The 22361-nt window shown below is 41.2% G+C and overlaps 1 protein-coding gene across 1 annotated transcript in view; it reads left to right on the plus strand.

The window, feature by feature from the left end:
• The window catches only part of Armc2 (armadillo repeat containing 2), a 100933-nt gene that overhangs the window by 43658 nt on the left and 34914 nt on the right, over positions 1 to 22361 (plus strand). Inside the window, exons 8-11 of the mRNA XM_042675029.1 lie at positions 573 to 748; positions 5868 to 5970; positions 7636 to 7859; positions 17177 to 17322. Coding sequence (XP_042530963.1) covers positions 573 to 748; positions 5868 to 5970; positions 7636 to 7859; positions 17177 to 17322 — 649 coding nt within the window. The remainder of the gene's footprint in view (positions 1 to 572; positions 749 to 5867; positions 5971 to 7635; positions 7860 to 17176; positions 17323 to 22361) is intronic.

A 22361-nucleotide genomic window follows, 5' to 3' on the forward strand; every position in this document is an offset into this window, starting at 1 on the left:
TAGCATGGCACAATTTGTGGGTACTGGGTACAAAGAACAGCACACACATTTACACCTGCACTGTAAATACCAGTACAGGGCAAATATTGGTGTTGAGTGTGGAATTATGTCTCTTTTCTTGAGGAGCCAAAACAATAAAAATAGGAACAAAGGTAAGGAGGACATTCTAGACTAATGGAACTAGAGTTGAGATGAAGATGCAAATGTTAATATTTCTGTGAGACCATGCAGATCACGGGTGGAGACAGATGGCAGCAACCAAAATAGGTGCAGGTCACATTCGTTAATATGCTCTGTGGGTTCAAGATACCTTAACTGCCTGATTAGTAAATAACTCAATGTGGTAGGAGGTGGATCAAAGAGATGAAAAAAAAAAAACAACCCAAAACTAAGTAAATAGAAGTGATATGAAAAGGGAAAATAGTGTTCAGGAATTTAATGTCCAGGGAAATACTGGGTTGTTTTGTTTTTATTGTTATTGTTATGTTCTACTTTTACTTAAATTGAGTTTGACACATCTGGGAACTGGAACCTAATGAGCAAGTGTTGCTTTGCTTTCTTTGCTCTGACAGAAGAAGACATTGGGACAGTGTGTGCTGCTTGTACACAGCTCCATCATGTTTTAGAGGAAGGAAACCTGCTTGGACACAAGTTTAAGAGAAGAAGTATTCTGCTGAAGACATTGTACAAACTAGTAGATGTTGGCTCAGACTCACTCAGCCTTAAACTTGCCAAACTTATCCTAGCAGTAAGTTCTTCCTTTCTCTGGTCCAGTAGACCAAAGAACAGACATGTTTTACTGAATGCTTTATCTGTATTTATTTTAGAAAAGGATTGGAAGTTCAGTATATTTGTTTAGAATCTTGAACAAAAATGGAAGGTGATAAACTGGCACCCCAGAATTTTACCTAGAGAGTTTTATCTAAAGAATTAAGGCTGAGTGCATAGAAAATATTCAGGTAAACTTATAAATGGATAATGTGTGTGTGTGTGTGTGTGTGTGTGTGTGTGTGTGTGTGTGTGCGCGCGCTTACCTGCTGGTCGTGGGGTTTGAACTCAGGCCCTGGGCATTGTCCTTGAGCTTCTTTTTGCTCAAGGCTAATGCTCTACCCCTTGAACCACAGCTTCTACTTCTTGATTTCTTAGTAGTTTATTGGAGATAAAGAATCACACCCATGTTCCTGCCCAGGCTGAATTCAAACTGCAATTCTCAGATCTCAGCCTCCTCAGTAGCTGTGATTACCAGTGAGCCACCTGCTCCTAGTGATAGTAAGAAAGAAAAATAAAAGGCAAGAAAAGAAAGAAAAAAGCAACAACACTAAATCTACTCAGAACAGTTACTAAAGTGACTTGATTGGGGTCACAGGCTGAGATGGTACAAGCAAGGTCTCTGCCCTGTAGTTGGCTAGCTGCCAATTCTGTCATGTGATTAAAGAAATAACTTAATTTGGGTCACAGACACAAAGGCCAGGTGCTTTATGAACCAGTGTGAATGAGGAAACCAGCTGCATGTGGTCACAGGAAGGCCCAATAAAGTGTTAGAAGAAAAGGCCGGACACCAAATAAAAGTCTGTAGAAACTGCCTGGAACAAAATATCATTGTTTGAGTGGAACGCTTTGTTGTCACAGCCATAAACAGTTGGAACCAAGAGATAAGCCCTAATCATTATGGAATGTTCTAAGAGAGCCACAGAAACTAATGAATGAAGCTTTGTTTATGTGGTGTCATGAAAATCAAAGCTTTATGTTAGTGCTCCATAATTCATATCGTAAAGCACACAGTGAAAGAGAGCGTTGGCATGCTTACTAATAGTGTAGTCAAAGTGTCCACTGTGTCTTATTTTTTATAATGAAGCCTTTCATAAAACAGAATATACTAACAGCATAATCCATGCAATTTTGGGTGGAGGCTACATTCTTCTTCTTTAGCTGTTATCCTAAACTGTTCACATTCCCTTCTTAGAAACTGAGATCTATGACTCTGAGTACAAGATGTATTTGAAATACCAGCTTTTAGGCTGGGGGTATAGTTCAGTGGTAGAGAGCTCACCTCAAATGCATAAAGCCCTGGGTTCAATCCCCAGCACCACCAGAAAAAAATGATTTTACTTTCCTGGTGTAGCTAGCCACCCCAGGCAAGACCCTTGAGCTAGAGCTCAAGAATTGACTGTGCTTTACCAGCTAGATTCTAGACATCTTGTTCTGCACCAAGTCAAAAAAGAAAGAAAGAAAAGATAGAGCAAGGCAGGAAATCACAAATGCTTTGCAGAGAAAATATTACCTTGGCTATTGATAAGGTCATTCAAGCTAATTATATACAGAACACAATTTAACTATTTTAGGGCAAAAGCCTAAATAATCTGCTAGCATCAAAGACACGTGAGATGAACAAGCTATGTGAGAGGAAAAGCCCTGTGGGGGACATCAGCTGCCTTGCTGAAATCAAGGCAGGGCTCTGGGTTAAATTGCAGGGTACAGACTGAAGTAGGCTGGGCCTTCTGGTTAGCCACAGAACCAGAAGCTCTTCAAAACCATCAAAATCCAACTTTATATCTAGTTCTTGAATGTCCAAAGCCATTCCAGGCAAGATCCTGTTTAGGGTGGGTTTTGGTCATGGAGTTCTATGTAAATTTTCAAAAGACCCTAGCCTAAGAACTAGTAAAGAAAAACTAGGAAAGACAAATGGAACTTTAAGGATTTTTTTCCTTGTTATTGTTTTGGTTTTTATGATTCTATGTCTCTTTTTTTTCTGCCATTAGTTAGCTTAGCTGCTAGTTTAATATTATCATTCAGACATTTAAAAATATTTGTAGTTAAAAGCATTCCGTGAACATTGTTCTGATTTCTCATATTTTTCGGTTACATGGTGATTTCTAGAAAGCCATCTTAATTTTAACTTTTATATCCATAAAAGAAATCTTTCAAAAATACGTCAGTCTGTATTAAGATTTTTTTTTTCAGAAGAATGAACATATATCATCCGGTATGGGTATGAATACCACGATATTCAGAGGGGAAAAAAAAATTAGCTGCTTTCACACAGAGACAGAAGCAGAGGAGCCCTGATGTCAACTGTGATTATACAGAGAGATAATATTAGAAACCCTTTGTCAACCTCTCTTACCTTTCTTACTTTTGCCAAACTTGCTTTAACTCAAATAAAGTCTTATTTTTAACATAAAAAGAAAAGCACCCTGCCATGCAAACCTTTGTCAGGAATCCTGCCTCCCCCTGGGAACACACTGAATGTGATAGGCTGGGCCTGGCTGAGAAGGGAGAAGCAGTGGACCGGCAGTGCCCGCGGGCCCAGGGAGCCCTGGGGACAAAAGGAAGGGGGGCAGAATTGGATGACTCAGTCTACAGTCCTTACATATAATTTCATCATCGTGTTATGAGAAGCTTTCAATAGCCTGTGATATCAATACATCAAGTTATAGGAATTGGCTTTGGAATATAAACTGTCATAGGCTATCATTCTGCTTTCTTCTTTCTCTCCCTTCCTTTTTTCTTTCTTCTTCTTCTCCTTTTTTTTTTTTTTTTGGTTGGTCATGGGGCTTGAACTCTAGTACTGGGTGCTGTCCTTGAACTGAAGAGCTAGTGCTCTACCACTTGAGCCACAGTGCCACTTCTGGTCTTTTCTGTTTATGTGATGCTGAGGAATCAAACCCAGGGCTTCATGCTTGCAAGACAAACACTCTACCAGTGAGCCACCTTCCTAGCCCTCTTTCTTCTTTCTTTGTTCCCTTTTTTCTTTTGTTTTTCTGTTTTTGCTTGTATTGCTGACCTCAAACATTTTCATTTTCTTTGCCACTTTTCACTAGATGCGTAAGGCTTGGGCACTGGGTCATTGTATTCATTCATGGATGAAGTATATCACATGTCATACATGTGATCACATGATTTGGGGGAGAAGGGGTTATTTTTAGGTTTGTATGTTTATTTTTTTAATGGAGTCTCATAATATAGCTTAAATATGGCCTTAAACTTGTAACCTTGTAGCTTTTGCCTGTAATCCTAGCTGCTCCTGAGGCTAATTTGTGAGGATCACAGTTCCAACTCATCCCAGGCAGGAAAATCTGTGAAATTCTTTATCTCAAATTAACCACCAGAAAGCCAGAAGTAGAGTTGTAGCTCGAGTGGTAGAGTATCAGCCTAGAGCACAAAAGTTCAGGGACAGCATGCAGGCCCTGAGTTCAAGTCCTAGGATGTACAAACACACAGACTCATGATCTTCCTGAATCAGGCTCCAGAGCTTTGGGATTGCAGACTACCACCACACCAGCTTATTTTTCCTATTAGGTCAGCTTATTTTCTGAGGTTTAAACAATATTGTTCTAACAGTAATGAGAAAGATGTTCTCTTTAGGGATCTCAAGATAGGCCTTTGTGCCTTAATGTGTGCTTAATGTAATGGTTTATCTAACATTGGACATTTTAATTTTTTGTGTGTTTATTTTATTACTTCAGCTAATTTAGACCGTTGATTCAGCTAATCATCCAAGTCATGCTTTTCTTGAAAAGAAAGTATACTTCCTTATTGCTCTGTGTTTACTTGGATTTTTTGCATGACTTAGAAAGTAATTTTCAACTTTAAACATTAATGATTATCATAAGGCACCCCAGAATTGCCTTAAAAATAAACATGTGTGTATAATCTAATCAAAGTGTTCCTTTTCTCTTTAATGCAAATGACAGAGGAGAACATGATATCATTGTTATTTTCTCCCCATCTCTGCCATGGGTTCTTTTCTAAATCAGTTTACTCTGGAATTTTGGTTTCTCATTTTTTTTTAATTTTGTGTTTTCAAGCAATGACTCTGTTCAATTCAATCAGCAATGTCCTATTCCCTTTCTCCCTGGCACGCTTTTGATCTTTTTTCCCATATGCTCTTCTAAAAATAATTAATAACTTTATGTTTAAAACTTTTTTTGCCAGTCTTGGGGCTTGAACTGAGGGCCTGGACACTGTCTCTGAGCTTCTTTTGTTCAAGGTTAGCATTCTACCACTTGAGCCACAGCTCCACTTCCAGCTTTTTCTGTTTATGTAGTACTGAGGAATCGAACCCAGGACTTCATGAATACAAGGCAAGCACTCTATATCTAAGCCACATTCCCAGCCCTAAAACAAGACATTTTTGAAACCAGGTGCTAGTGGCTCATGCCTGTATTCCTAGCTATGCAAGAAACTGATACCTGAGAATCTGGGTTTGAAACCATCTCTGGCAAACAAATCAGACAGACTCTTATCTCCAACTAATCAGAAAAAAAACCCAAAACTGGAAGTAAAGGTATGGCTCAAGTGGTAAGCCCCAGCCTCAAGCACAAAAGCCATGTGAGGAATGCAAGACCCACTGTGCAAGCCCCAGTAACTGCCCCCCTACCCCAAACACACAATATTTTGAAGAAATAAATACTTGTTATTACCTGGGCGCTGGTGGCTCATGCCTGTTATCCTAGCTACTCAGGAGGCTGAGATCTGAGGATCACGGTTCAAAGCCAGCTGGGGCAGGAAACTCTGTGAGACTCCTATCTCCAATAAAAACCACTAGAAAACCGGAAGTGGCACTGTGGCTCAAATGGTAGAGCCCTAGCCTTGAGCTGAAGAGAGCAGGAACAGCACCCAAGCCCAGAGTTCAAGCCTTACAACCCACCAAAAAACAAAACAAAACTTGTTATTGTACTAAGTATAATTGGGTTAACTGGACATTATAGCTGCCAAATATGTAGCCTAAAACTTTCAAAGTTGTTTCTTTAGAACTTGTACTTATACTTAAAAATATATTTGCTGCATTTTTGATAGGATGTGTTTTTAATGGCATGTTTTTATTCCTTCTATGATAGAAATGAAAGTGTTTTCTTTCTCTGCAGCTTAAAGTGAGTAGAAAGAATCTGCTTAATATCTGCAAGCTTATATTTAAAATTAGTAGGAATGAGAAGAACGATTCTCTGTTTCACAATGACAACATTCTGGGTGAGTCTTGGCAGTGCCGCTACAGAGTGAATGTTGCACCTGAGCACGATGAAAACTTTGAGAAAAAAAAAGCTATCAACAGCAGGGATATTTTATTTTCTAGTGAAATGCAGACGCTGTAGGGATGACTTTTGACCCTCCTCTGTTTCTAACATTCACTTTAATGCCTCATGTGGAGTCCAGTGTGACAAGTTGCTTTGTTGTTGTTTTCTTTTGTTTTTGTTTCTAAAATTCATGCAGGTGCCTTTTATAATGCTTAAGTGGCTTTACAGATTGATAGTAAAAACAACCACAACTGTGCATTTCCTATTAGAAAAAAAACAAAGCAGTCACTTTTTTGTTTTGTTTTGTTTTGGGTCCGTCGTGGCCCTGAACTCTGGGCCTGGGCGCTGTCCCTCAGCTCTTCAGCTCAAGGCTAGCGCTCTACCACTTGAGCCACAGCGCCACTTCCAGCTTTTTTTTTTTTGTTTATGGGTGCTGAGGAATCGAACCCAGGGCCTCAAGCATGTAAGGCAAGCGCTCTACCACTGAGCCGCCTTCCCAGCCCAAAGCAGTCACTTTTTGACATTGTCAAATTTCTTTTCTTCATTGATGAAGATGCTAGAAAAATAGACAAAAATATATACTTGGAGAAATATGGCTCACCCTCTATCACTCCCATTTGTTTTCTGCCCAACCACCCTAAAACTGTAGGTGATAGTGCTTAGTTCCTATCTTCCCTGCCTTTCTTCAGTAGACAGTATAGAAGAGTGTGTGTGTACATGCTATATACATATATATATATATATAATTTAAAAATTATTTTATTTTGATGTCCAAGAAATGACTAAAATGTAAGAGACAGCTCTGTTGTATGTTTGCCATCGAAATGCTGCCAACATAGATGGAGACTTATTGTAAGGAATACCAATTCTTGACATACCCTAAATAATTTGTATGCTTACACAGTTACCTAAATGAACAGCTGTGAGTTAATGTTTCTGCTCTGAGTGTCCACCACAAGAAAAAAGACTTTGCCTTTTTTTTGATTACAGAATAAATTATCTCAACCTCTCTTCCTCCTCCTCCTCCTCCTCATAATCAGTAGACCAAACAGTACTAAAATCTATGTCTGTCAATGAGTCACCTAATTGAGAATTGTAGACTGAAAACAAGCAATAATGTTGACATTGATAAACTTAATAGGAGATTATTTATTACCCTGAGTAGAGTTGCCGGGATTATTCTAGTAGTTGGATGTCATTTGGGTAGATGTTCTTATGTTGTCTTAGGAAAGGATGAGTGTCATATTCCATTTATCCCTTTCTATGGCAAATGAGATTTTTTTTTAAGTTCCTATCTTGATTTATTTTCCTTTAATATAGCAACAAATATACCCTTATGTTTGTTGAAATTTAACTCTTAAACTCCCGTAATGATTTAAATTAATAACTCAAAATTTTTGTAACCAAAGTAAGAAAATATCAGTAAGAGGCAGAGGACAGCATTTAATTTAAAGAATACTTTCTTGTGTATTAAGTAACCCGTAACAATCATTTGCATGTAGCTTTGGACGATCATATTTTCCAAATCATATTTGATGCTCACATACAAGTGCTCTGATATATTCTCTTCCAGCTATTAGAAGAAAACTTAGACACTCACAGTAATTCATGTTTTTGACAGAATCATTATTGGAGGTACTGAGAAGTGAAGACTTGCGAACTAACACTGAAGCCTTTTTATACTGCATGGGGACAATCAAATTCCTTTCTGGAAATCCAAGATTCCTTAATGAAATGATCAGCAAAGGTGCTGTGGAAATATTGCTGAATCTGATCCAGCAAATGAATGAGCATACTGCGCAATGTGGCACATGTGTGCCTAATTTGGACCACTTGTTGGTTCAGGTAAGTGCTTTGCTTAAAAATGTTAACTATGTAGCTGCATGTCATCCCTCATGCCTGTTGATGCTGAGATCTGAAAATCATGGTTGGAAGCCAGTTGGAGCAGAAAAGTCTGAGACTCTTATCACCAATTCATCAGCAGGAAGCCAGAAGTGGACATGTGGCTCAAGTGGTAGAGGTCAGCCTTGAGTGAAAAAGCCAAGAAAGAGCCAGAGGCCTTAAGTTCAAGATTCTAGTACCAACACATACACACACACACACACACACACACACACACACAGTTAGCTATGTAAAATGACTCCTTCTGTTACCATTCAAAACAATGGCCCCAAGCCTCAAGGAACAAGGATGGCAGCCACTGTCCCACCTCTGCCCAGCATGTGCTTGGGCACCCATGTGCCCTTTCAAGCTAACTCGTGGCTCTTATAGAGCCCTTCACACAGCTTGTGGACATCTATTTCCACTGCCCTAAGAAGAAGGCAAGTCTGAATGAAAAAGTTGCAACTCTTTGCGAAAGAGTTGAGTGCTTAGAGTTTTGAAATGAGAATGGCCTAAGATCGTCTAAGATGACTGGTAGCTGAGGCTATGACGCTTCTACCTACAACAAGAAGCAGAAGCAAATGACACCCCGGAGAGAGCGGGCCCGGGGCATGTAAATGGCACACAGGGAACAAAACTAGATACATTTAATATGACCAGAGCAAGAAGGAAAATCTTGTTATGTGTTGGAGTTTTATTACTGCTTTTACGACAGATTAAATTTCATAGTTCAATTATTTTCACTGGAGCTGCTCTGGCTCTCATCTTCTCTTTTAGATGAGATTTTACTCTTAATAGCATTTGTATATAGAAAAATAGCATTCTTGATATAATAACTCATGCTATTTGAAATGTGCTTGTCAATTAATGATGATTGATTGAGCATTCAGAGTGCTCTAAGCCATTAGAAAAATGTTCAGAATTAGATTTACACCCTGACTTCAAGATGCTTAAAAATATTTATGAGGATTATTAATTTTGGATTTTGGTCTTTATCTATTTTAAAGAAGATGGTAAAAACCTCTTGTGTTCATGGATGATGCATAGTTCTATTGGCGTGCTATGTTTTGGCTAAGAAAACTTAAGAAAATACTATTCTCTAGCTGCCAGTGTTTTGAGTCAGATTCAAATTTTTCCTTATTAACAATTGTTATTGCTCATTACATAATGATCATCATTTCTGTTAAAATGTAAAAGAGTATAGGGAAGAGTATAAAAACTGCTGCAACTGAGATGGAACATTTCTAATCCCATCACTTGGGAGTCTGAAGCAGGAGGATCATGAGTTTGAGGCCAGCCTGGGCTATGTAGCAAGACTCAAAACAACGAAGGAAGAAGGAAAGAAAGAAGGAAGGGAAGGAGGGGGGGAAGGAGGGAAGGAGAGATCTAAAAGAATGAAATGAAGGATGAAAAGGAGGGGAAAAGGGAGAGAGGACAGGAAGGAGAGATTTGGAGGGTTCTTGGGACTGTGTATCACTAGCAAGTCCTGGGCAGAACCACAATTCTTTGTTTATACCCTCCAGAACCTGCTAAGTCCCAGCCATAGGACATTTTAAAAAGCAATCTTGTTCAATTAGAAAAAAATAAATTACTGGTGGCTAAGGTGGCTCAGTGGTAGAGTGCTTGCCTTGCATGCATGAGGCCCTGGGTTTGATTCCTCTAGCATCACATAAGCAGAAAAAGCCAGAAGTGGCGCTGTGGCTCAAGTGGTAGAATGCTAGCCTTGAGCTGAACAGCTGAGGGACAGCGCCCAGGCCCAGAGTTCAAGCCCCACAACCAACCAAAAAAAAAGAAAAAACGAAAAAAAATTACTTGAGGTTGTATTAGTCAATATCTTCAAGCCAGAGAGAAAGAGAACATTACAAAGATTTAAAAAAAAACAAGCCCAGCACTGATGGCTCACACCTATAATCCTTGCTACTCAGGAGGCTGAAATCTGAGGAGCTAGGTTCAAAGCCAGCCCAGGCAGGAAAGGCTGTGAGACTCTGATCTCCAATTAAGCACCAGAAAACCAGAAGTGGAGCTGTGGCTCAAAGAGGGTGGACTGCTAGCCTTGAGCAAAAAAAGCTCAGGGACAAAGCCCAGGCCCTAAGTTTAAGCCCTATGACACATACATACATACAAACAGGCCACACTATGTGTTATGATGATGGGCTATCTTTTATGACAGCAACTCAGAGAACTCAATAGTTTTGGTGCATTTTCTGGGGTCCTCCTAATAACTTTCAACATCTGGCTAGGGCAAGCACCATCCTGTTTCCTCCAGCTGCCTGTTAGAGTTTCACGGATGGAAAGCATTTGCAGCTGGATGGAGGCTGAAGGCTGCGTAGGCTTTGGGAAACTGACAAGGTGGGAAAGGAATATTTAATTTAGGAATAAATAGTGTCTTGGGAGATGCTGAGGGCCTCATGCTGTGTAGGGAGTCATGGGAGGGAGGCAGAAGGTATCATGATGATGGGTCTCAAATGCCAGGCAGCAGAATGTGGCCTCAAGGCAGTAAGAGCCATTGGGATCAATACGAGGAAGGACCAGATGAGATCAGAATGGCAGCAAGATGATTAGAGGATCCTAAATCATCAAGCCCAAACAGCTGAAAAGTGATGGGAGGAGAATGTGTTTGTGGCCAGAGAGATTGGAGAGTCCAGATCTCAGATGCAGTGAGAGATGTTGCTATCGTTTTTTTTGTTTTTGTTTTTGTTTTTTTAGACTGATTCTAATAGAGATGAAGGAATGGGTGTAGATAGAAAGCTCCTTCATAGCAGATGGCTTGAGATTGCATAGAGGAAAACACTCAAGTATTGTCTTGGAAGGTTTTGTGTTGTTTCTTGTTTTGAATTCAATCCTTAGAGAAACGTCTAATTCTTCCTGCTTTTAATAGGCCATTTTGGAAGTTAGGCGCATTGTGTCAGAGCATGGTTGGCTGGAGTTCTTTTCCTCTCATCCTGTTCTGCTTCTCTGGCTCTAAGCCTTCAAGCATCAACCTAGAGACTCACCCCAACCCAAGTCCTTGTCCCACTCTCTCCCTTCTATCCCAATGTCATTTTCCCCTCGGTTTCTCAAAGTTTTCAGGAAGGCCAGTCTTCCTACTCCCTGGGTTCTAGTTCTGTTCCTTCATTCTGATTTTATAATTTTTGGAAAATAAGATTATTGGAGACTTAACAGTTAAACCACAAAAAAGGAGATATTTCTTTTGAAGGGTTGAAGAGGAGGCAGCAGGTGAGGATTTCTTTCAGTTTTGACTGAGTAGAAATTGGCATATAGTGAAATGCTTAAATCTGGCCTGTTTGGCAAAAGTACACTGTTTGACGAAAGTACACTGTCATGTGACTGGCCGACATCCTCATCAAGGCACACAAGATACATATTACCTCAGAAACCTTCCCCCCACATCTCCCCAGGAATCCCCACTTCTCTGTCCCCCAAAGAGAGCCAGTTTTCTGATCTCTTTCACCACACTGAAAGCTCTTCCTGTTCTACTGCATAATACAAATGGAATATACAGGGTGCTTTTGTGGCTGGCCCTTTATTTTTCTTAAGCTTTTATTTCAAACTAAGTACAAATTCACAAAATGTTGCAAAAATAGTACAGAGAGGTCTCATGATGGTTACAACTTACATAACTCTAGGAGTTATCAAAACCAAGAAATAGATACGCAAAGAATAGAGTTAATACAAGTACTGTCTAGTTTATTTTGCTTAGTGAACCGTTCCTGAGGTTGGATGGTCACAATGCATGGCATTGGTTACTAAGCTTGCTAATTTTTTCATGGCACAAACAATTTTAATGATGTGTTTGTTGACTGGAAGGAGACAACTATTTTCAGGAACTGTCCTTCCTATAAAGAAATGCCAAACCCAGCAGCAAAACTAACCAGTTACTGGTGGTTCATGCCTGTAATTCTACCTACTTCAGGAAGCTGAGAGCTGAGGCTCACAGTTCAAAGCCAGCCCCAACATCTTCCCCTCCCCCACCAAAAGAAGAAGAAGAAGAAGGCTGTGCGCGATTCTTATCACCAGTTAACCAATAAAAAGCTAAGCATGGAACTGTGGCCCAAGAGCTCTTGAGGCCATGAGTTCAAATCTCAGTAAACAGCATAATAAAAAAAATCAAATCCTAACCACTCACAGTTATCATGGGAAAGTAGGCATTCAGAGCCCAAGCTCTTCCTTCTCCCTTCTCTGCCCTTTTTTGGGAAACTCATGATTGCCCCAGATTCTCCAGAGACAACAGATCTGAAGCCGTGGGGAGACCCAGAGCCCTAAGCAGGCAATGCCTTTGGGAGGTGAACTTGGAAACAATGGACTAGGAAGGGATGTGGGAATGGAGAGGTTGTCACTGAGGTTAGAGGAGGTGAGGGCCAGCTTGTTTTCCAATCCTGAATCAAAAGTCACAGGTTGTCTGTCCCTGGTCCCTGGAGGGACAGAAGAAAACACCCTGCAAGAGGAAGGGAGAAGAGAGCTGGAGGAAGGGCTGGGATGCGATGCTTAAGCAATCCTCACTCACCAATAAGGAAGCTAGAAGGGTGGATTATGCTAATGATGTCTCCTTACAGGAAGATCAAGCATAGGAACTAGGTCTCCCTAGTTTTCATCACTTCTGTCTGCTCAGCCTCATCTCTTCACAGAACTGGGGACGTTATGCATTGTACAATGAATAGATATCACTAACTTTAATGGATAGTTGTGAAAATCCCTGTGATTAAGTTAGCTCATTTTTTTTTTTTAAATTTTCTTGTAGTGCTGGGATTCAGCCCTGGGCCTCACACATACTAGGCAAGTGTTCTACCACTTGATAGTTCTTATGTGTGTGTGGACGTGTGTGTGTGTGTGTGTGTGTGTGTGTGTGTGTGTGTGTGTGTGCGCCAGCCAGACTTCAATTCAAGTCCCAGGCTTTTGACTTTGTTTTGTTTTGTTTTGCTCTGCTCAAGGCTAGCACTCTACCATTTGAGCTGTAGCTCCATTTCTGTTCTTCTTGTTGTCTTGTTTTTTGCTCTCTCTTTTTTCTTTGCCAGTTAATTGGAGCTGAGTCTCTCAGACTTGTCTGCCCAGGCTGGCTTTGAATCCGATCCTCAGATCTCAGCCTCCTGAGTAGGTAGGATTACAGGCGTGAGCCACCAGCACCTTGATAGATCTTATAAACCCTCATTACATTCCTTTTCTTTTTGGCATTCTATATAGTTTATATGCCATTCAAGATTGCTTCTGTGTTAAAATATATAGTAGCTTTCTCCTAGTTTTACTAAGGTAACTGGCATATAGGCAGAATATGAAGAGAACAATGAGCAGGCAAGTGTTTGAGGCTCAAAGTAGGACATCCGGCTTGAGGCTAGCACCATTTCCTGCTGAAATAGGACACCCACGGTCTGAAATGTGCCAAAGAGACCTCAGGAGCCAGGTACCGAGTATTATCAAAAATTACGAATGAATAATGCATTCATAGCATATATCTTAGTAGATCCCAATAAAAACAAAGCACCTTGGCATTTTTGATACCATTCATTTCATGTGTGCAGAATGGCACTAATCATAGTTAAGCCAATATGAAACTTCTTGGGTTACCACATCGGCTGTGATTTGGGCACATATGTGGTCTCATCTGGGCACAAATCCAAAAAAAAACCCCTGAAACTTGCTTTTATTACTAGAAGGAGAAGGTTTCACTGAGGTTGGAAAATGGTGTGGCTTTGGTTTTCAATCATTTGATACTGTCTGTGGTCTCTGGTGGCTGTATTTCTTCTTTCACATCATCAGTGAGATGTGAACCATTCTGCCATTGGCAGTTCAGTTGAGACAAAGCCCCAGGGAGTTTGGCTGTGGCTATTCCAGATGATGGAGAAATAAAAGAAATGTCAGCCCACCTGGGAGCTCCTAGGCTTTCTGACTCTATTTCCTCATCTCAAGTTTGGGGTACATGAATGCCTTTCCTCTCTACTTTGTACCTTCTCTCATCCCACTCAGCTTTCTGCATTTTTCCCTGAGAAAATTATTAGTCCAAGCATTCAGCACCCCTCCCCCTCATCTTGGCTGCCAGAGGCTCCCAAAGACTGGAGGCTGCTCACAAGGTCGGGAATCTTTATAGCTGCATCTGCCCGGTAGCCTCTTCCAGACTTTTTTGTCTCAAGGTATTAAGTACTGGTTCACCAAGATGTCTGCCAATTCCTTGAACTTTTTTTTTTTTCAAGTTGGTCCTGGGTGCTATCACTGAGCTATTTTGCTCAAGGCTAGCACTCTACCACTTTAAGCTACGGGGTCACTTTGGGTTTTTCTGGTGACTCATTGAAGATATCAGTTTCATGGACTTTCCTGCCCAGGCTGGCTTTGAAACACAGTCCTCAGATCTCAGCCTCCTGAGTAGCTAGGATTACAGGTGTGAGCCTCCAGTGCCCAGCAGTTATGAATAAATTTTCTTTTTATTTGTTTATTGTACTTTTTGTCTTTTTTTTTTGGTACTAGGGGTTAAATCAAAGACATTGCCCTTGCTAGGCCAGTGCTTTGTCACTGAGCTACATCCCAGCCCATTGAACTTTTTAAATTCAAGGTGTGTGTGTGTGTGTGTGTGTGTGTGTGTGTGTGTGTGCGCGCGCGCGCGCGCACGTGCATGCGTGCGCAAGTGCACACGCGCGTATGCTGGTACTGAGGTTTAAACTCAGGGCCTGTGCTCTTGCTTGGCTTTTTTGCTCAAGGCACTCTACCACTTGAGCCACAGCACCACTTCTGGCTTTTTTCTTTTTGCTTATGTGGTGCTGAGGAATCGAACCCAGGGCCTCAGGCATGCAAGGCAAGCGCTCTACCACTGAGCCACCTTCCCAGCCTGTTGTTAGGTTTCTTAAAGAGAAAATCCTTGCTTGTCCCTTCTCCTTTTCATCTTCCTCCTCCCCACTGCCGTGCTCCATCCCCTTCTCCCTCTAGCTTCAGCCAGTGAGTAACTGAACACTGAAGAGTTTTTGCTTGCACATTTTATTGCTTCTGAGTAGTTGGAGGAAGAAGTGCTGTGTAGACTAAAGAGGTTTGCCATGAAGGGGGATGAGAACAGTGATGATGCTGGGCATCAGTGGCTCACCCCTGTCATCCTAGCTGTGATCTGAGGATCATGGTTCGAAGCCAGCCTGGACAGGAAAGTCCACGAGACTCTTATCTCCAATTAAACTGCAGAAAGCTAGAAGTGGAGCTGTGGCTCAAAGTGGTAAAGCAGTAGCTTTGAGCAAAAAAGCTCAAGGACAGCGCCCAGGCATTGAATTCAGCCCCAGGACCAGTACATACACATAATAAATCAGTGATGATGATCCTGTGGTAGGATGGGAGAGGCAGGATGGATGTCAACACGGATGAAGCTGGGCACTGGTGGCACATGCTTGTAATCCTATCTTCTCAGAATGCAGAGATCTGAGCATCCTAGTTCAAAGCCAGCCTGGGCAGAACAGTCTGTGAGACTCTTATCTCCAATTAACCACCAAAAAGTTGGAAGTATAAGTGTAGATCACATGGCAAAGTGGCAGCTTTAAACAAAACATCTAAGGGACAGTGACCCAGGCTCTGAGTTCAAATCCCACTACTAGTATAAAAGCAAAGCAAAACAAAACAAAGCAAAATGAAAAAGAGTAAGGAGCTTTACATGAGTGTTGCCTCCTAATCCTGTGCTTCCTGGATTTTACGCAGAAGGTTCTTAGTCTTGAAAGAGAAAGTTTATTAAGGCAAAGCAAAGTGAAAGCAAAGCAAAAGTTCATCTTCCACATAAGGGGCAGATTCAGGAAGGAGCAGCCTAGGTTGCTGGTCCCAAGACCTCAAGCCTTTATTGGAGACTACAGACTTGTAGGTGGTCATTCCTGGAAAACTAGGTTATGAATCATGAAGTGCCAGATATTCAAATAAACATAACCAATTCCTCTCACACATCAGATTCGGGAGCCTTTGGCCTGGCATGGTCAAACCAAAGCCTGTCATTTCCCATAGGCTTAGAGAGCTGCAAGTTGGCAAGACTGTACTGTATGTCTTAGGTCCTTCTGTCAGTGTCCACAACACACCAGTTTTGAATTCTTTGCCTAAGTCTTATCTCACTGGCCTTTGAGCAGGAAGGCTGGGTTTCCAAAGCCCTCTGCAGCAGCAGCGAGCAGCCCTGGGGGGGATGAGAGAGAGACTGTAGAAGTTCTTCCAGGGACTCTGTAGGGTCTGGGGAAGAGATGAAGTTGCAGGGACGTGGTGATGGAGAGAAGAGACAGACAGGAGATCAATCAGGTGTGGAAGGAGCAGGTGTGGAGTTCAGAGCCTGAGAAGGAGCTGCAGTCTTGAATGAAACAGAACAGGGTATAAACACACAGGCCACCAGGACCCCTTCAGAAAGTTCGTGTTTCTTTCATGCAGCATTATTTCCTTAGTCTGCTTTTTTCAAAAGCATCTTAAAGCCCATTTTGCCTTTCTCTTCCCTTCCTTCCTCTTCTCTCTTAGCAGTACTCGTGTTAGAACTGGTAAAGGACTTGTTTTTGCTAGGCAGGCAGATATTGACCCTGTTTTGCACTGATATTAGGATGGGATCTAGCTCCCCACCAGGGGGCGCACCTGAGCTGCAATCCCGTCTTTAGTCTCCGGGGCACTGCTGGGCTCACAGTGTGACGACCAACTTTCCTCCGTGAATGGAGTCTCACAGACTGCCCAGGGAGGTGGGCTTGGAACAGGGATCCTCCCATCTCAGTACTAGGATGACAGGCCTGAGCAACCATGTGCCTGGCTCTAAATTGTTCTCTTGGACAAAGGTTAAAGTTGATAGCTTTCCTGTTTAATTAAAAAAAAAAAAAAAACCCCAAAGTAGCACAAGTGTGTAAGATCTCAAGTCTTGCCTCCTCCAAAGACAATGAGACTAGAAGAAAAATGTTACATATCCCATGGTCGCAGCATTTGTGGCTATTTATTATTCCATTCTTTACCTTTGAACCCAAATAGGCTTTCTGTCTTTTCATTTCATGTTACTTGTGCGGGGATGTATTCTCCTGTGAGAGAATCATAAGGGGTTTGATTTACTGATGGAGTTATGGGGGTGATGGGGTGAACTGTGGTGTGTAGCCTGGCATGGCTATATCCTCCAGCTTAAAAAACAGCGCCATGTCTAGGGAAGAGAGGAGTGGAATAGGGGAGGATGATAGAGAGGGCGAGGTTCATCAGGATACATTATATGCACGTGCACACATGCCCCTTTATACACCTACCATATTGGAGTAAAATATATATGTATATGAGTAAAAAACAAAGAAACTCTCAAAAATTGACACACATACTTGCTTTTACCGCAGATCACTGCTACACTGAGAAACATGGTCGATTCGTCGCTAGTGAGAAGTAAGATGCTCAGTGTCAGCGCCCTGCCCCAGCTCTGCATGGTGCTTGGCCAGTACATGGGAGACAAGGACGTGTGTACTAATATTGCCAGAATATTCAGGTGGGTAGATGGCGGGCATGCAGGAACCTGAGAAAAGTGCTAATGCTTCCCTTTGGAGTTCCTTTGGGTAACTGACTAGGAATTCTTTTATTATTTACTTATTCATTTTTGCTCTTTACTTTGTGTCATAGAAAATGTTTTAAATCCAGTGGCCCCAGGGTAAAGAACATGATTTAAACAGATTTCATTTCCTGTGTGATTGTATGACAACTCCAAATTCATACACTTGTAAGCCACCTTATTTCTTAGGCCAGCGGTGAACTAACCTAGAGGGTTTGATTGTTTGTTTCCATTTTCTTTTTCAGCTCCCTGGAGATAAAGCGTCATATAGGAAACTCTGTGGTAGACTCAGAAGCAGGATGTAAGAGTTTTAACCAAGATCGATCATTGGTCAGATTTAGTTAGTAAGAGATTTAGTTAGTTCTATTGTTTGAACTTGGGCTCACATACTCACAAATCATTCTAATACTTTCTTCTAGAAGAAATGATCATTTAGACCTAGGTTGCCTCAAAGCAAGATGTTGTTAAAGTTTAGAGCTGTCTTTAAATTATGCATTTATATTTCTTGCTTACTGCTCGTTAAAGGGTGCTTGCTAGGCAGGAGCTCTACCACCTGAACTAGGCCTCTAACCCCCTTTTGTGGTGTTGTTTTTGAGGTAGTGTCTTGCTTCATGCTTAACTGGTCTGGGCTGTGAGTTCCCTGCTTATGCTTTCCCGTGTCACTGAGCTTGCAGCCATTGGCTGAGATGGTGTCTCACAAACTTCTTTTGACCAATTCTGGCCTGAAGCTGTGATTGCCTACATCTCTGCCTCTCAAGTAGCTAAGATTATAGGCTTGAGCCATTGCACCCAGCTTTTTCTTCTTTAAAACAGTCTCAATTTGTAGTGTAGACTGGTCTTGAACTTGAGATCCTCCTGCCTTAGATTCCCGAGTTGCTGGATACCATACTTGGCCTTTTTAATTTTTATGCCCTTTTATACAATTTTATAATTATCCCCATAAAGATTTTGCACATATATTCTAGACAAATTCCTAGATCTTACATGGTATTTGCTGCAATTATGAATGCAGATCTTTACAAAAATATTTTTTCTCAGCCAGGCACTGGTTATAATACTGCCTATAATACTAGCTACTCCGGAGATCTAATGAGGTTTAAGGCAAGCTGAGGCAGAAAAGCCCTCAAGACTCTTACTTACAGCTAATCACCAAAAATGCTTGATGGGGAATGCAGCTGAAGTAGTAGTAGAGTGCCAGCTGTGAGTGAAAAAGCTGAGCAAAATCGCAAGGGCCTGAGTTCAAGCCCTGGTGCCAGCACCAAAAAAAAGAGTTATTTTTTCACAGCTTGTTACTAATGTATTTTAATAGTATCAATATTTACCTATTAACTTTGTATCTGGGAACCTTTGGTTTTGTGAGTGGTTTTTGTTGTTGTTGTTGTGTTTTTGTTTTTGTACTGGGGTTTGAAGTTAGAGTCTCTCCTTTGCTGGGCTGATACACTGATACTCGACCACTTGAGCCATACCTCCAGTCAACTTCTTGCTGATTATTTTGGAGATGGAATCATTACTAATTTTTCTGCCTGGTCTGGCCTCAAACCACAATCCTCCGGCTGCAAATAAGATTTATTTTCCCCAGTGGTGAAACTCATACCCACCTATCTCCATCTTTTTTGCAGTCACATTGATTAGCAATTTAATACAAAATTGGGAGAAGGTTGAGTATGCTTTCTCCTGACTTTAAATTACTTTTATGGCCATTTGTCAAAAACAATATTTATTGTAGATTTTTATAGATACCATTTAGAAAGTGATTCTCTGTCATGAAGCAGGGTTACTATCTCATATGCTGGCCTTGGATCTCTTTTGGTTATATGAACTAACTTTTTCAGTCCATTACTGTGGCAAATTACATGAACAATTTTTCATGGCTAAATCTGGTTACTCAGTATATTGTTAGGATTTTTCATCTTTGGTCATAGTTACATTGACCTTTCCTTTTCTTTCTCCTATTGTCTTTGTGTGGTTTTAGTGTAAACTTTATACCAGCCTCATAAAATGAGTTAGGAAGTATTCAAACTTTTTTGTTTTCTTAGAAGAGTTTTTGAAAACTACAGTAAATGTATCTATTTTTTAAAAGTAGGTAAAGTTCACACAATGTTGTGTGTGTGTGTGTGTGTGTTGTGTGTGTGTGTGTGTGTGTGTGTGTGTGTATGTGTGCGTGTGCACTAGTCCTGAGACTTGAAGGCTTGAACTCAGGGCCTGGGTGCTATAACTGAGCTTTTTTTATTCTCAAGGCTATCTTTCTACCACTTGAGCCACAGCACCACTTCCAGTTTCTTTTTTTTTTCTTTCTTTCTTTTTGCCAGTCCTGGTGCTTGAATTCAGGGCCTGGGCACTTCCCAGCACTCCACCAATTGAGCCACAGTGCCACTTCTGGCTTTTTCTGTGTATGTGGTACTGAAGAATCAAACCCAGGGCTTCATGAAGGCTAGGCAAGTGCTCTACCACAAAGCCACAATCCTACCCCAACTTCCAGCTTTTTTGAGTAATTTATTTGAGATAAGAGACTCACAGGGACTTTTCTGCCTGGGCTGGCCTCAAACCATGATTCTCAGATCTCAGCTTCCTGAGTAGCTAGGATTACAGGTATGAGCCACTGGCACTCAGCTTCAAAGTTATTCTTATTGTGTGTGTGTGTGTGTGTGTTGTGTGTGTGTGTGTGTGTGTGTGTGTGTGTGTGTGTTAACGTGATGTACAGAGGGGTAACAGGTACATAAGAAAGAAGTACATTTCTTGTCAAACTTGTTACTCTTTCCCTCATTTTTCTCCTACTTTCCCTCCCCTCTACCTATGAGTGCGTTTTTATTCTCTATGTATTTTGTTGTTGGCTCCTGTTTAATTTCTTTTCCCTTTGTTTCTTTCCTTTCCTTTCCTCTCTCCCTCCTCCCTTCTCCCTCTCTTCTCTCTCCCTCCTTTCTTTCACCAGTCTATGCTATGCAGACTGACCCCAAACTTTTTGGACTTCTACCCCAGCCTCCTGAGTAGTTCGGATTGCAGGCACATGCCACTATGCCTGGCTAATCATGTTCTTTAATAATTGTATGTTTAGTCATATTTCAAAAGTTTGCATTTTTGTTTCAAAAGTTGTTCTTTTGCAGGAACTTCAAACATTTTCTAAGTTTTCAAACAGCATATGTTCCATGCCAGGAGGCTGTGCCAGGCAGGTGGAGAATATAAGGAAACCCTAGGCTACATAGTGAAACCTTGTCTTTAAAAAACAGTAAACAAAAGCCAGTGCCCGTAGGTCAGGCCTGTAATCCTAGCTACTCAGGAGGCTCAGATTTGAGGATCATGGTTCAAAGCCAGCCAGGGCAGGAAAGTCCATGAGACTCTTATCTCCAATTAATCGCCAAGAAAACCAAAGTGGCACTGTGGTGCGAAGTGGTAAGAGTGCTAGCCTTGAGTAATAAAGAGCTCAGAAACAGCCCGTAGGCCCCTGAGTTCAAGCGCCATGACTAACAACGACAACAAAAGAGCTAAATAACTTAATTATTCCAGATGTTCTCATATTATCTTTTCAACCTCTCTTGTACTTTTATTTTTCTATTGTGCCTGTCCTGAACTCAGAGCCTTGGCACTGTCTCTTGAGTTTTTAAGCTAAGGATATCACTTGAGCCACAGCTTTATTTCCAGCTTTTTGGTGGTTAATTAGAGTTAAAAGTCTGCCCGGGCTGGCTTCAAACCTTGATCCTCAGAGCTTACCCTTTTCAGTAGCTAGAAATACAAGTATGAGCCACCGGCACTTAGCTCTGTTGGTTTTTTGTTGTTGTTATTGGTTGTTTTTTTGTTTTTTTTTTGTTTGTTTTTGGTCAGTCATGGGGCCTGAACTCTGAGCCTGGCCACTGTCCCTCAGCTCTTCAGCTCAAGGCTCTACCACTTGAGCCACAGCGCCACTTCTGGCTTTTTCTGCTTATGTGGTGCTAAGAAATCGAACCCAAGGCCTCATGTATGCAAGGCAAGCACTCTAGCACTGAGCCACCTTTCCAGCCTCTGTTGTATTTTTATGTTCTATTTTATTTATTTTACTTACTTAAATACTGGTGCAATACTTACTCTATGCTGGGCACTATTCTAGGTACTTTGCAAATACTAATTCATTTAATCCTTATAACAACTTTTTAAGATTAGAATCATCTTTGTTTGACATGTGAGGAAACTGAGACATAGAATAGTTTAGTAGTTTTCCTAAGATTATAAGTAATTCAGAGAGCTACTGTTCAAATCAGACATTATGACTTCAGAATTCATTCTTTTAATCACTATGTTCATGTCCTTCTGATACTGGTTTTCATTCCTAATTTGAATTATTTATGAACATTCTCTATCGCTTAAAAACTCTTACCAAAGTTGCCCATTTTATTAGTTTTTGCAAAGAACCAACAGATTTATTAATAAACTTCATTGTGTGTCTGTTTTCTTATTCCTTCTGTTCTTATCTTTATTACTTTCTTCTGCTCTCTGTATTTTATATTTTCCTTCTATCTTCTTTAGTTAGAAACTCAACTCTTTTCTTTCTGGTATTCTTTTATTTATTTATTTTTTGGGGGGTCTGGTCGTGGGGCCTGAACTCTGGGCCTGGGCACTATCTCTCAGCTCTTCAGTTCAAGGCTAGTGCTCTACCACTTGAGCCACAGCGCTACTTCAGGCTTTTTTCTTTTGGCTTATGTGGTGCTGAGGAATCGAACCCAGGGCCTCATGCATGCAAGGCAAGCGCTCTACCACTGAGCCACCTTCCCAGCCCTTCTTTCTGGTATTCTTAAGGCTACAAATTTCCCTCTAGCCAGGCGCCAGTGGCTCATGCCTGTAATCCTCGCTACTATGGAAGCTAAGATCTGAGGATCGTGGTTTGAGGCCAGCCCAGGCAGAAAAGTCTCTGTGAGACTCTTATCTCCAATTAACCATTCAAAAACTGGAAGTGGCACATAGTTCAATGTGAGCAGAAGAGCTCAGGGACAGAGCCATGGCCCTAAGTTCAA

Source organism: Dipodomys spectabilis, unplaced genomic scaffold (assembly GCF_019054845.1).
Source record: "Dipodomys spectabilis isolate Male_0828 unplaced genomic scaffold, ASM1905484v1 ptg000001l, whole genome shotgun sequence".
Lineage (NCBI taxonomy): Eukaryota > Metazoa > Chordata > Mammalia > Rodentia > Heteromyidae > Dipodomys > Dipodomys spectabilis.